General features: G+C 49.0%; 2 protein-coding genes across 15 annotated transcripts in view; one reads left to right on the forward strand and one right to left on the reverse strand.

The window, feature by feature from the left end:
• Positions 1 to 6,728, reverse strand: LOC122370975 (presenilins-associated rhomboid-like protein, mitochondrial). The gene is made up of 9 exons (XM_043346986.1): positions 6,376 to 6,728; positions 3,869 to 3,963; positions 3,458 to 3,561; positions 2,916 to 3,041; positions 2,347 to 2,509; positions 1,947 to 2,042; positions 1,505 to 1,629; positions 918 to 1,117; positions 1 to 659 (listed from the first exon to the last, which is right to left on the reverse strand). The coding sequence occupies exons 1-9, from the start codon at positions 6,393 to 6,395 to the stop codon at positions 563 to 565; spliced, it is 1,026 nt and encodes a 341-aa protein (XP_043202921.1). The 5' UTR covers positions 6,396 to 6,728; the 3' UTR covers positions 1 to 562.
• A 1,061-nt stretch (positions 6,729 to 7,789) lies between these two features.
• The window catches only part of LOC122370976 (sodium/hydrogen exchanger 7-like), a 41,196-nt gene continuing 34,382 nt past the window's right edge, over positions 7,790 to 14,603 (forward strand). For 8 of the 14 annotated variants that reach the window (XM_043346992.1, XM_043346993.1, XM_043346987.1 and 5 more), the window contains exons 1-4: positions 7,848 to 8,055; positions 9,209 to 9,511; positions 11,137 to 11,274; positions 13,712 to 13,732. In XM_043346992.1, coding sequence (XP_043202927.1) covers positions 9,328 to 9,511; positions 11,137 to 11,274; positions 13,712 to 13,732 — 343 coding nt within the window. In that variant the 5' untranslated portion in view covers positions 7,848 to 8,055; positions 9,209 to 9,327. Of the gene's footprint in view, positions 8,056 to 9,208; positions 9,512 to 11,136; positions 11,275 to 13,711; positions 13,733 to 14,603 lie in introns of all 14 variants that reach the window. The other 6 variants (XM_043346997.1, XM_043346999.1, XM_043347000.1 and 3 more) reach the window with 4 other exon arrangements.

Here is a 14,603-nt window from a genome sequence, read left to right on the forward strand (position 1 = left end):
TTTGACGTTGGCTTCCGATGTGATTGCACGTTATATTACGAAAATCACAAAATACACTCCACATTCAATCATCATAGCTTTATGGTATCGCTATAAATATTCACGGTCCAGTGAAATGACACTTTTCGACTCGACGTAACTCGCCTCGACTCAGCGCACAAACACACACGACCCGCACGCCTCAGGACTGCCTTCCTTTCTCCAAACATCTGCACGCATATGCAAACATTGCAACAGATGCACAACGTTTGATAAAAACACGTGGCGCACAAAGCCACGTTACCCCTCCCCCGCTGTAGGCCATACGTCCGTCTGGTTCGTCCGGCCTGCAGCCGACTTAAGTGAAGCGTCTAAGCCGGTCCGTCAGGCAAAGCGTGACGGGCAAGGAACACTTGGGCAAACTATCATCAGACGGTGTCTTCTAACTTGAAGGGGCCGTCACCGCCGCACACGGTGACTCACTGGCGGTGACGGCCTGATGACGGTCTGATGACGCTCGATGACGTCCCCATGACGTCCTGATGACGTCCGATGAAGGTTCGAGCTGGAGTCCGACGCCAGGTCACCGCCGCTTTCCGGCCTCTCGGAGATTGTGGTACCAGCGTATCAACGGCTCGCGCTTCTCCCAGATGTGTTGCCGGCCGTGCATTGCCCAGTAGCTGTCGGATAAGGCAGACGGGGTCAGGTCATGTCAGGTTACTTGTGGCACGGGCATTGTCAGGTCACAGGTCACCTGACGGTGCACAGACTGACCCGGTGATAAATCGTAAACGCCATGGCGGTCGAAAGAAAGTAAATTTGGTCGAAATAGCGCCAGTCGTCACCACTGGAGATTCCAGATTCCATCTCTTTCGCAGGTCATGAATATGATACAAGGGTATGACAGCCACCCGCCCCATTCCCTTCCCACTACTCACATTCCGAACAGTGTGCCTCCCAGATGCGCGGCATGATCAAACAGCTGCCACCGAAGCGCGGCACCCAGCACGTCGAAAGCCACCAGCGCCTTGATGGCGGTACCGGCAGTGAATGTCAGCATGGGCAGCAGCACGATGGCCAGCCGAGAGTCGGGTGACTCGGTACAGACGTACCCCAGAATGGCCATGATGGCGCCCGACTGCGGGGGGGGGGGGGACGGGAGGGTCAGTCGGGCGGGTCAGTCAGACGGGATGTTTAGAAGGCTGGGCCAGCCTGAGGGAACGCTCAGGTTCTCGGGTCAGCCAACGGGCTCCTCGTACCAGCTGAAACACTAGACGAGCACGCTCGGATGGAGTAAGTGTATTTGCAACAATACCCACTTGAAACCTTAAAAAAATATAGCACGATCTTCAGAGAAACGCGGGACATTTATTCAAATTAACCCTGAGAATTGAGCTCCAACTTTCCTTGAGCTATTGGAAGAAGTAGAATAACGCCCAACGCAGTAAGGAACCAATTATTTTCACATCTGGCACCAGAGTCTGGCAAGCGTTTGAGTTGTTTTCGCCTCCGATGCCGAACTCACCGCGCCAAGGGAGACGGCCGGGCTGAAGACGAACATCTTGTAGAGGTAGCTGGCGAGGGACGAGGTGAGCGCTCCGCTCAGGTACAGGCCCAGGAACTGTTCCTTCCCCAGCAGAATCACGGCGCCTGGAACGGTCCGGGGTGGGGCAGTCAGTCGGGAGGCGGCGACACTCGTGCTTCGCGGAGGGAAACGTCAGTCGTCTGACCGAACGCAAATGGTGGTCATCCGCTTCACGTGAACATTGTGATACGTCAGCATGAAACGAGGCACACTTCTTTACATATCCTAAACAAATGATCCAAATGATCCTACACATAACATGTTCATTGTTCGCCGTACGGCAAGTCGGCAAGCATTGCGTAATAACGCTCTAACTCCAGCCCATCCCGAGCCGTAAGCCACAAACCCCGACATCGAGAACGCGAGCGGCGAATTCACTCACTGGTGGAGAAGCTGTGCAGCACGAACATGTTGACTGCCAGGTGGATGAACGAGTAGTGGCTGAACCCCGAGAGCAGCATCGGAAGACGGAACCCTCCTGAAAGGAGAGCAAAATGATCAATCAGTGAGGCACAGGGTTACAGTTGGCTAAGCGGTGAAACACCGAGCCATGTTCTGTGTGGTGGCAGCAGTGAGAAAGGACCGCAACATCAATGTTCGGCACTGTGCCATGGTACATACATACATATAGCCACTGGATTTCACTCATTATCGTTGATTGACTTCAAATTAGACATAAGAACTTTGGTGTCCGACCGCGCTCAGAGGCGATAAAAGGGAAAAAATTAACAAAGACTGAGACGCTGGTTTCCTAGTCCACTCTCCAGCTCCAAGAAACTCACGGGACGCTGGGCTCGATGCGAAATAGCGTAGCATGGTGGGCGCCAGACTGGGGATCTTCCAGGCGCCGAACACGAGCACGTTCACGAAGCAGATGGGCCAGAACACCTTCTGTCCCTCCGTCTGGGACGCCCACCAGAGCGACAGCTGCGCGCGCCACTCGCCCTGTCGGAGTCGGAGGATCGTCACGAGTGATCGTCACTCGGCGCACACACTGGCAGGGAGAGATGCGGTAGTGGCACAGGGCAGCCTCAGCGGAATCGCAACTGTTGGCATGTTTGAACATAAAACGGATAGCAAACAGTCTTACAATCAAGTTCTAACAGTCAGCTTCCGTTTAAATTAGGCTGCAACTAACAAGGGCGAGCTGGACTTAATGCCGTAACGATTAAACTGAGTATGCCAATGTAAATAAATCGCTAAGCGTATACGTTCGATAAATAAATCACAAGCTTACTTTCAAACAAATTACGTATCACCGCCTCAGAAGACACTGATCCTGGCAATATAAAGAAAATCCGGCCCGCCCACTGTACTGAAGTTCCGTGCACCCTGCATCATAAATACTGACCCATTTATCTCCTGGCTCGAAGGGTCTGCGCGCCCAGAGCGGGCCTCGCTCCATGTGTCTCCTCATCACGGCTCGTACCTCCTCATACTCCCAGATCACGCAGCCGGCGAAAAACGAGCCGGCGCCCTGAGGACACGACGCGGTGAGGTGAGACGGTGCAGGGAGTCACCAGGGACCCGGGTGGGGACAGCGAGCAGTCACCGGCGGATGGGACAGGGAAAGGCGGAGAGGAGTAGCCAACTTGCGCAAGAGATCAGTCACTGGCAGTGGTCAGATGGGGTGAGAGGTGCAGACAGTGAATGAAATGGAGGGAATAAGTCACATAGCAAGAAAAGGAAGCGGTCACGAATTACGACGGATATTAGAACACTTAACATATTCGCACACATCTAAAAAACAATGCTGATCACCAGAACATTTCTTCGACCACATTCCATGGATAATACATTTGTTTAAAAGCGGTAGGTACCTTATTAAAAAAAATAACATCATGGACCCAATAGGCAGGCATAAAGATGCTCCCAGAGACTGTGACTACCTACCACCACAGTGAAGGCAGTGGCATGTGCGAATTTGCCCCAGGTGAAGGTATTCTGCGATGTGGATGGCTCGACTGGTCGCTTACCAAACCGGGCCAGCAGCCGACCTGAGGGCAGGTCAAGGCAGGGGGCTGTCAGAGTCGGCCATCATAACCGCCAAACTCAGGTGGGTGAGATGAAAAAGAAACGAGAAATGAACAGCCAGCCTGTGAATGAAATGACTGATCTACACTGCAAATAAATTTAAAGCGATTAAGTTGTTCTCCACATAAATTTTTATCAAAAACTATTGCTACAACAAAACATATTCATCACTTAGTTTGCTACATCATACATTGAAGTTATCGTGGAATTATGCTAACAAGGCGTTTTGTTTGTATGGCAGAGAGAGCTGCAGTTGACTGAGATTATTACCTCCAGTGTGAAAGCTTCTGTAGATCTGTCTGTGAGGTGCATTTGATGGGGCTGTAGAATTCACTGCAAGTCGACAGGCTGCAGGCAGAAAAGTCCTGGAATAAAATGTAAATTTAATGTGTTTTCATACAGATGAAAACTGTAGGTATGACTAGCCTATAATCGTCGTAGCGTAAAAGGGGCACGCCATATGTTTTATGTGGCAGTAATTCTAAAATATACACATTTATATGTTCAAGAATTGAAAATTCGCATTTTGGATTATTCTAACCAGTTTCATGCGCATTGCTTTGCCTGTCATAATCCTTCCTTTCAACAAAATTTCGTCCTCAGACCTTTGATTCATTCCCCTCCCCACTCCTTGTCCCATCTAAACCTCGTCTACGCATTCGTATGTGCATAACATCTTCCGTCTGCAATTCGTCTTACGCAATTCTTCCGTATGCCAATAATCATCCGCATTTTTGTAGGTGTAAATTTTCACCTCCGAATATTCGTCAATTCCAGAAAAAAAAACTACCATCTCCAAACCTTCACTACCAATGCTGGCTAACCTGTTCTTACCATCTATAAAAGATTCCAGGACCCAGCGGCTCACTCCCACTGTGATGGTTCAGTGCCTCATACCCTCACTGACCCCACGGCCCACAGGCACTCCCCACTTTGTGACAGTTGGTGTTTGGCAGCTGGTCAGAGTGTACACCTGACCCATATATGAATATCATACAGCACCACATGTGCCATCTTGCACCATACCCATCCCTTGGCCCACAACTGTCACACAGATGACAGTCCAAAAATGGTATGATACAGTCTGCTGCTGGCCTGTTATGTTGTGTTAATCCTCAGCTGAAAGGCATTATGGGTAAACAGATGTGCAGCCAAACAAATATCAAACAAATATATGCACATACATAGATTTTCATACATAATTGGTGAACCTTACCATAGTTTTGACTTTGGGGAATGGGGCGAGCCTACACAGAGCAAAGATGCATCAGTACAAAGATTCAAAGATGAATATTTTTTTTTGTGAGCAAGCACAACTCCTGCACAAGAGGACAAATGTGCATTACTGGTCTCGATATAAGGGTTCCTGTGATCAGTAGTTTCAAAGTGACCCAGCCATTGCCTGTCAAACTGGAACAGAGTGTATCCTGACATGACAGTGAGGGCAAGAATGAGGGTAAAATTGCATCCAAACATCTGGTCATTAGAACCCTGATTTTGAAACTGGTTACGAGCGAGCGAGCGCAGCGAGCGAAGCGAGCGAAGCGAGTCTTTTCAATATAACGGAAAAATCTCAGTATGAGCGGCCCGGCCCGGCCTGTAACGCTTTTGAGAGGCTTATATCTCAGCAACCGCTGGACCGATTGGCCTGCGGACTTTTTTGCTGGGTAGCCCCATCCCTTCTACCCCGTAATTGACTACTTTTGATACATCTCAGTGACCGTCGTGGCACGTGCCACGTGAAAAGTCAAGGGTGTTCAAGCTGTTTTGGAAAAGTAGTGGTTTTGAGAGGCTCATATCTCAGCAGCCGCTTGGGCGATTGACTTGCGGTAATTTTTGTAGGGTAGCAGCATCCCTTCTACCAAAAATAGAATACTCTCGATGCATGTGAGTCACCCCCAGTGCACGTGCAAAATACAACAATAAGAGGTGTCAAATTTGTTCCCATTTTAATAACTCGTTAATTACTGGGGCGATTTTGCTGAAACTTGGCATACAGGTAGGCACCCACCAGGCAATGCATTCCCATGTGTTGCGGTTAAGGTGCTACTGCACGTGCGCACGTGCAGGGGGCGCTTCCAGATCTCGAGAACGGCTGGGCCGATTGCGCTCAAATTTGGTACACGGTTGGGGACCAGTTAGTAGGGTGCCGTGCAAAAGTCAGTTTGAACCCCATTTCCATGTGCGCATATGCAGAATGCCGCTTCCAGATTTCAAGAACGGCTGGGCCGATTGCGTTCAAATTTGGCACACCGCTAGCGACCGGTTAGAAAGGTGCTTTGCACAAGCCCATTGGAAGTACCCTCAAGCCCTTCCGCACGTGCAGGGCTTACTATCTCACTCGCTCGTTCTTCGCCCAAAAGGCGTTTTACTGGTATTTAGTATTACATGAGTAGACAGTAGACACAGGGTTGAAAATGATATATGAATAAAAACTCAAAGGAGATTTAGATGTTTTTACAAAAAGCAACAATGAGATGTGAATAGAATAGGTACAAAGAAATGTGTGAAACAGAATCATCCTATTGAAGAAATGCAAGACAATACGAGATAGGTCAAGGCTCCAAAAACAAAGGAACATAGTGACTAGAAATTTGAGTGAATGCCGCCTACTCCAAGGAGATACAAGTTTAGAAATAAATGACAACTATTTCCTATTCATGCATTAATTATGAAATAGCAATGTGTACCTCAGTAAAAAAACAATAATTTGGCTCAGGTTAAAACAAAAAAATCAATGGTAAAAGCATTAAAATAATTCAGCCTATTTATCGTACCTGCCAATGTTCCTCAGCATCTTGATAGATGATATTTGTTTTATGAATCAGAATGCTCGAAAAAATACGAAACCAAAATATTAGGGTAGAATGATGAAACACTCCTGAGCAGCCTGACAATCCCAATCCGCTTCAGCTTGTATGCGCAAGCTAACAGAACTAATTAGGAACCAAGCATTTGCATTTGATGCACATTACCACAAATATTTTTTAACAGAAAACAACGAAATCATCTCAAGATAGAGTTACATCCCAAACACGGTATATAGAGAACTATCCCAAACAAGGTATATAAAAACACTGATCCCAAATATAGACGGCCTTGCATGCAAAAGGCTGAAAATCATTTATGTAACAGCGGCGCCAGTTTTGAACGAAGCTGACGTCATATAGTTCCAGAAGTATTTCAATTATAAGTCAAGGAATCTCCGGAGGTCGAAGTTATTTTTAAGACCGCAAATTTGTTTTTAAATAATAAATTAATTTATTTGGAAATAAAGATAGGAATGAAACAATGCATTTGTCACTGAAATTATTTTCACAAAATCCCAAAGCCAAGGGCATACTGCGTCGCTTATGCCTTGTTACACTTTTGTGTTCGAAAGCGCTTGACGTTTTACGCAATGCACTGATCTAAGGCGATCCTTCACCGTTCATTGGTGAAAAGTGCTTCCGAATGATCGGCACGCCGGCTGCATGGAAGCACTAGTACACGTAAGTGGTAGGTGTCTGGATGCTTCGAAAACGCACTGCGATTCTGTTATTGTCATCGTCGACGTCGACGTCTGGGGGAGTGGATGTCAGGGTATATTGAGTGACGGGTAGGACGAACTTTGGTAGGAATTTCTAGTATACCTACTAGAATACCTACTATATGTGGTCGGGACTAGCAAAAAGTTAGTTCAAACTAGAATATGGCACGCTTATGGTTGGCAGTTGTGACGCGCACGTGACATTCATTTCTTAAATTTCTAAAATAACAGGTTTTAGGGGCCGATTAGTGGGCAGATACATTCCATTAGCTATTAATAATTGATAATGCAAACATTCAAGAATCTACATCATTCGATTCTAGCCAAAATCACGCGGCGCTCCCAGGATTCGAACTCACGACCCTCGGATCCGTAGCCCGATACGCTACCGACTGCGCTACCGAGGACCGCGCGCCGACGATCGGAGAGGCGGATCGCGGGTGCTGGCGTGCAGAGAAATCTTTACCCTGTACGCCGTAGAAGATCGGCTGGGTTTCGTGAAAAATGGTAGAGGAATTGTCGAAAGAAAATTCATCGATCTATCATTTGAGACTAAGAACCATTGATTCCTTCAAAGGTTGACCGAGATATCGCTCGCTGAAAACAGGCCATTTAACATGTAAACCCTATGTGCTGGTAGGAAATGTACGCCGTGGAGCAGCAGTGCTACCAACTAACTTCGGCGGGGGCCGAGTGGATGTGGTGGAGCTCCGGCTTCTCGCAGTGATTTATATAGTCTTGCATCGCAGTGTCGGCGTTGGTATCGTGGTGTTGAAAGTCTGGCATTAGTTGGTGCTTTGTGCATTTTTTGTGGGTGATACTAAGAGCTTTCTTGATAAGCCCTGGTGAATGCGTTTGCACAGGAAGAACCTTATTTCGGGACAACAAGACTCGTGAAGCAGTTCAAGTCAAGGGTCTTATTTACTTGGTGAGTACTTGGTGAACTTATTTACTTAATGAGTTACTTGGGGAGGTATCTCACATCTCTCCCCGGGGCCGGGACGGCATATGCCATGGAACGGCACCGTCCCGGTCTGGCCAGACGAGCCGCCGTACAAAGTTGAGGTATTGGTATGATGGCACATGTAAGCTACATTTCAAGTTAAATGGTAGTCTGGCAAATAGTATCCAAGATACACCAGTCTGCAAAGGGTGGCAGGGAGCTTGACAAGATTTTCGGGGCAGACAAAATTCTGCCCTGAATCAGGGTGCTGAGAGACCTGGTGCAGCCCAATTATTGTTCCCAAATGGGATAATTGTCCCAGGGGCAGCCCATTTCCCATCTTTTTCTTATCTCTGCCCTGAGATTTCTCAATCCTGCCCCGATTTCTGCCCCGATTGTGAGACCTGCCCCGACGAGATCTCGTCAAAACCTGCCACGTTTTTCAGCCTGGAAGATACAGATGATACAAATTACAAACCTACAAGATACAAACCTTAATCACTGCCTATACCTCACATTACCTACTTCTGCAGTGACCTGTACCTACTCCCCTACTGGCTACTACTGCCCTGTACTACTCTCCCCTACATTGGTAGTTGCAGACTGATACTGATTTCCAGTTTGATTGGTGTGAGCTCAGGGCTAGTAGTTTTCCTTATCCCAATCCTCTCTGGTGCAGCTTGTTGACTGTTGCTGCACTTTGAACTCAAGCTGTGCTGTAGCTGCTCCCCCTGGCTGATCCAGAGAGTAGGTGGGTCAGGATTTTGTGGAGGAGGCACACTTTCCCAAAATTTCATCTTTTTCAGTTGCCAAAAGCCTAGACTTTGGATCTATTAACATATTTTCCTTCACCTTATTGTTCAGATTTTGCTATCATTCTTCAACAAAATTGAAAAAGTTGTCTTGTTCACTTTTATTTTCCTTCTTTTTGTAATTTTGGCTTGTTCACTAAAGTTTTTCTTTTATGTGCTATGGTATTTTACTATGATTTTTTTCTCCTGCACAGCAGAAGGCCAGCTGTACTGATGATAAAAACTTGCAACACTTACCCGAATAATATGTTTCAGAAATTGATGTTTCTGCCCAATGCTGTTAGTTGTACATTTTCTTTCGCATGACAGATTGTTTTCTTTTGCAGGTGCCTATTTCCATTTATATCTCTGCAGTCTCTACAATAGTCTATTTATACATTTTTTGAATAATTTTATTATTTCTACACTCTTTCTGTGATCGACACCAAAGCACAAATACCCCAACATGTCTCTGGCAAGTGAGAGGAACGACATTGAGCTGGATGAGAAGATAAAGGAGCAGCACCGTATCGACTCCCTGAACCTGCTGCTCTACATGATGCTACTCATCACCACGGTGCTCACAGTGTGGATGTTCAAACACCGCCGGATGCGCTACATGCACGAGACCGGCCTGGCGCTGGTGTTCGGTAAGTACCCTAGCGGCCTCACCCGCCTCACCCAAGGCCCTATATACGGCCTCACCCGTTCACTGAGCGTGCTCGGGGGTGGGCGTTTGAAACTCAGGAGTGCTTCATATTCCCCGTCACGTATCGGCGTAAAACACGGCAGTGTTTGTAGAAATTTATAGTAGGTACGTTCCTCTTTAGACAGTGTATAGCTACTGGGTCTCGTAAGTACATGGCACTGATGTTGACCTAGCCACAGGCAGCTCTTCTCTCGGGGGATGAGTAGCTGAACTTTGACGGCTCTTTGTGAACTCATCGGGCTCAGTTACGGACAAATCCTTTAGGTTGGTCTGCACAAAGGTTCTCAAGTCTAGTTGCTACCCGAACAGGATGTTTGATCATCGGCGTATTTTCTTAAATTGCTTGCAAGTGACCATTTGATTGAATAAGCTGTTTGATTTTGTGACACATCCGACTCGAAATTCTTCCATCAAGCCGGCATATGTCACAATCAAGCAGTTCTGGTTGCTGGTTTAGCTTGAAGTCTGACGTAAAAGCTGCATATTGTAAACATTTCGACCGAGTTATGGAGCTAAAAATATGCCCATGGAATGATTCGACGATTACGTAGTTTCGTGTACATTTTATTCACAAAAACATTCCGAGACGGACTTCTGGCTCAAATTCACAGTGCCTAACTGTTTACAGTACTGGTTCCACAACTGTGTGTAGCTGAAGGTCGCGTGGAGTTTTTATGTTGAGTTTGTAAAGGGAGTGCTATAGGGCATAGACTATGATCTATGTCTTACGTGCAATGGGTTCTTGCTTATTTCGGAATTTTCATTCCCTGCTAGAAGGAATCTGTAATTTAGTTATGTGAGCGGCTCGGAAAATTCTGACCTTATGCATGTGCCATTTCTCGGTGCGCTTTGGCGTTACGCCTGGAGACGTTGTATTGTGCACAGCTCTTCAGGAGGGAGTTTTAGCTTAAATGAAGCTAGGCAGAACAGCTTTTCTGCTTTTGCGGGGCTTAAAGCTATGTTAGTGGCATTTAGAATGGACGACTTACTGGGCAGGTATTGAGCAAAGCGCTCTTTTAAAACATTTGGTCTACTACGCTGATGCTTGTTTTAAACTGTCTGGTGCATCCATAGAGATACGCAACACTGCTGTCGGATCTAGGAAGTTCCATATTCCTTCGTACGAGCGTTGCGAAAGGCTCGCCATGGTTTAATCAGTTCTTAGCGCTGGATGCCCCTTTGTGCAGGGATCTGGACAATAGCAGCGATCCCCCCGGCCTTGAGTTATGTTGCTATTTTGCCAACAATAGCGGCTGACGCGATGTCTCTGCTCGTTGTCTGTCGTGTTGATCTGTTTGTCGAATGACCTGCTTTGGGGCTGATGTCGGTCTGTGTATTCGGACATTATCTGACAGTTTGGAATCGTGATATTGGCTTCTCCGAAGTATGTGGCCCATGGCTGGCTGCCTGTCCGACACTGGTCTGTACACATCGTCTGACTGTCCGTCATTATCAGGTGGTATGGGCTGGTAGGATAGCGGGCGCCCTCTGAACGTCTCCCTCTACCCGGCGGCGGGCCTTGTATCGTGCCCTGCGCCGTCTGACCGTCCCTAACCCCCGTCTCAGGTCTGGTGGTAGGCGCGCTGATCCGTTACACATCAGTGCCATCGGCCATCTCTCACGTAGAAGTAAAAGCGGTGTCGCATCCAACCTACAACGGCACGCTACCGCCCGACTACCTCTGGTATCACATGAAACGAAAACGTGAGTACTGACACGGGACAGGACGGACGGGAGGGCACTGTCGACGGGGGGGGGGGGGGGCAGCCAGCGCTCCGGCCCGGCGAGCGGGGCTGGTCGGGGCTCATGTGCGCCGAAACCGGACCAGAACCGGTCCATCGCGACGGTTTACGTCTGGTGATGGCTGGCGGTGCGCCCTTGGGGAGCATCAATGACACGTAATCATCATCAGCGCTGCCGTCTAATTTGGTTGCAAATATGGCTGACACACTTTCGAGTTGATACGATTTTTAAACGAAAAAGTACAGGTATATGATTTCCACCTGCTGTGCGAGAGTCTTCTTACTTGCATGCTCAATCGCCTAATATTACTCTTCATGCTGTTGATATAAAAAAGCGTCCTTGCTGCCTTCCCAACTCTCAAGCTGTATTTTGTTACCACTAGCAGCCCTGGCTTTAGTCATTTGAGAATACTTGATAAGAATGTAAATTGACACAGCATAGAGGTAGCCGGTATCATCAATGCTTCAAGCGTGGTAATATTCGGTTAGTTCCAAATCCTAACGGCCGGATACATTTCATCAGGAATTTCATTTTGTCGGGACCGTTCCCGGAATGCCGCTCCCGTTGCTACGAATTGGCTCCCCGTCCCATTGGAGTGTGGCTGTTACTGTAAAATGGTGCAGCTGTCGGGCCGGGCCTGTAATATCACCTATGGGTGGACCAGTTGGTGGTAGCAGGCCGGCCGTTGTCGTCCATGACCGGAGTGGGACGGGCGTCCTTCCGCCATACTTGGGTAGATAACCGACAGCCCCAAGGGCCCGAGTCCAACACCACGCCACTCCAGCGTGACCGGTGACCAGTGTCGCTACCCGCTGCCCCTCTGGTTAACGAGCCAGCGGTAATGTTCGCCGGCCGGTTGGTCAAGTTAAAGTTAGAATCAGAGGTCAAACCCAACCGGTCCGCACGTGCCGTATATACCTACGTGACGCCATTCAGTTGTATAATCGACACAAACAGGGTAAGAAAAATCGTGATCATGAAATACGGGAAAAATACCGTTGTATCTCTATGCGCATTTTTCTGTTGTCGGCTATTGTCTCACTGACCTAGCTTCTGGTATAACGTTTGCACAGCTATTGAACAACGATGCATTTGTGAACGAGCAGAAAAACGTGCTGCCGTAAGAGTTCTCAGTTGTCCTTTGTAAAACAGCTTAGCTTTATATGTCAAATTGTGCATACCATTTCTGTTTGGCTTGCTAATTGGCATTTAGCATTCATATCATTGATATATCATTCTACCGGTAGTTACAAACAACTCGTATCTAGAATGTTTGCCCCCGTGTCCGCCCTTGTTTCGACAGTAACACAACGTAGACATATTGTTACAAAATTTACCGTTCATCATACCACTGGCAACCTTTCATTTGTCCTGGTGGGCTGCTAATTGGCTTATTCTTGTCTGGCAATGTCACAAACAACCCATGCAAACAGAACGAATGTAAAAATATATCTACATTCAATCCACGGAAATGATGGGACGAAGTCAACACCATAGAGATCTAATATCTTTATGATCCACGCGTCCATTGGTAAATACACTTAACTTCCATTTAGTTTCTTTCCTGACTCAGCTCTCGGTGTCGGGACAACCTTCGGTTGAGTCGCGGTAGTGTTGGTACGTGTAAATATGTGATCCGCTGCTGTTTGTGTGCATGCCAATATGTGTACATACAACACTGTGTCAAAGGCTGGGAACGTGAACCGTGTGGTGTGGGAGGGTTTCGTGAATTCCTATGACCAAGTTCCACTCTCCACCGGCCTGCCAGACGACATTTGACCCTGCTGACCTGGCTGTGGTGACCTGGCTATGACCTTACATCCACTTAAAGCCGGATGTCACATCATTGACCCGCTGCGACGTCTTAGAGTTCCTCTCTTTGACGGCTCAAACGGTCGGGCGTGGAGCAGGTGGCTTATGAATGCGTTTGGGGGGGGGGGGGAGGGGAGGAAGCCGCACATAGCGCTCACAGTCACCTCAGGTGGTCAGCCATTGAAACCGACCCGTCCCCTGAAATAATGACTTGCGGACTGTGGTAGGCTAGCGGACTGCACACCAGTCCCTACGGGACGGGCCCTGGTTGCGTAAGTAATTGTCGGGAGGCAGCGCACTGATTAACCCCAGACAACCCGACAGACTTTCTTACCCTGTTTGGTCCCGTCGACCCCATTTGACCTTGCCATTCGGCTCATTAATTAAATACTCATTTGAGTTGACCCACTGCCGACCCTGGTCACCACGCTTCGCCCGGCTGCCTCGTGACCCGGGACCCCATGTGACCGCGTTCCGCCCCGGCTGATCCGTGACCCCGTTTGACCTGTGTCCGTCTCCTTTGACCTGTGGCCTCGTGTGCCCATGTCGTCTGTTAGTGTTGACCCGGTGCCTCTGACGCCTCCAGGAGACCCCGTCGGTCCACTCGGTAAGGAGTCGCTGCCTCACGCCTTGTGCGCGTGTGCGTGTGTGCGTGTGACCGCTCCGGCCGCCGGCAGCCCCGCGGCGAGGTACTGCACGCATCGATCGGCCTCCCCGCTCCTCCCCGCCCCTCCCGGCTCCCGGGCGGTCTCCGCTGCCCTGCCGGCGACCGCAGCCTCTCGTGTTACCGGGCCGGATGACACCGAAGGCGTGCACGGCGGGCTGGGCTGCACTGTCAGGGAGCCCCTCCCTCCCTCTTCCTCTACCTCCCTGCATGACACCTGGCCAGTGCCACGCCGACGGACGGAGAGAGCGAGAGGGAGAGAGAGAAAGAGCGCCGGCCTGGGTCGGCGGGTCGTTAGCGCCACCGAGCTGCTGGGCGGAGGATTTCGCTCTGCCGGCGGCGAATGGCCAAGCTGATCGGCAGAGGCAGCGGAGAAGGGAGAGGTGCAGGCACGGCATGTGGGGCTACGGGGAAGACAAGCTCGTCTGGGGGTCCGCTTGGCTCGGATGGGGGCATGCCGGAAGCGGGTCCGTCGTGCTCCGTATGGCGGCGGTGGGGAGGGTAAATCGGGAGGGGAGGGAGGTCCTATTGAAGCACGGCGTTCACTTGGTGGGGAGGGAAGCCCGACAGCTGCGGTTTCATTGTGGAGGAAGTGCGGTCTAGTGAGAAACATCCACACGTGGATTCATGTGGCCCGAGTAATGGGATCCACAGCGGATCCACAGCAGGAAATTGCTAGACGGTGGAAATAAAGCTCGTTAATGAAGAGCAGTTTCTCAAAAGCGAGTTGAAAGACTATGTCTTGCTCTTTTACACTCGACGGGTGTCGAATTATTTGCGATCTACTGGAAAGTCCGTCGGCCAAACGGTGTTA

The sequence above is a fragment of the Amphibalanus amphitrite genome, unplaced genomic scaffold (assembly GCF_019059575.1).
Source record: "Amphibalanus amphitrite isolate SeventyFive unplaced genomic scaffold, NRLGWU_Aamphi_draft 001191F_arrow, whole genome shotgun sequence".
Classification (NCBI taxonomy): Eukaryota; Metazoa; Arthropoda; class Thecostraca; order Balanomorpha; family Balanidae; genus Amphibalanus; species Amphibalanus amphitrite.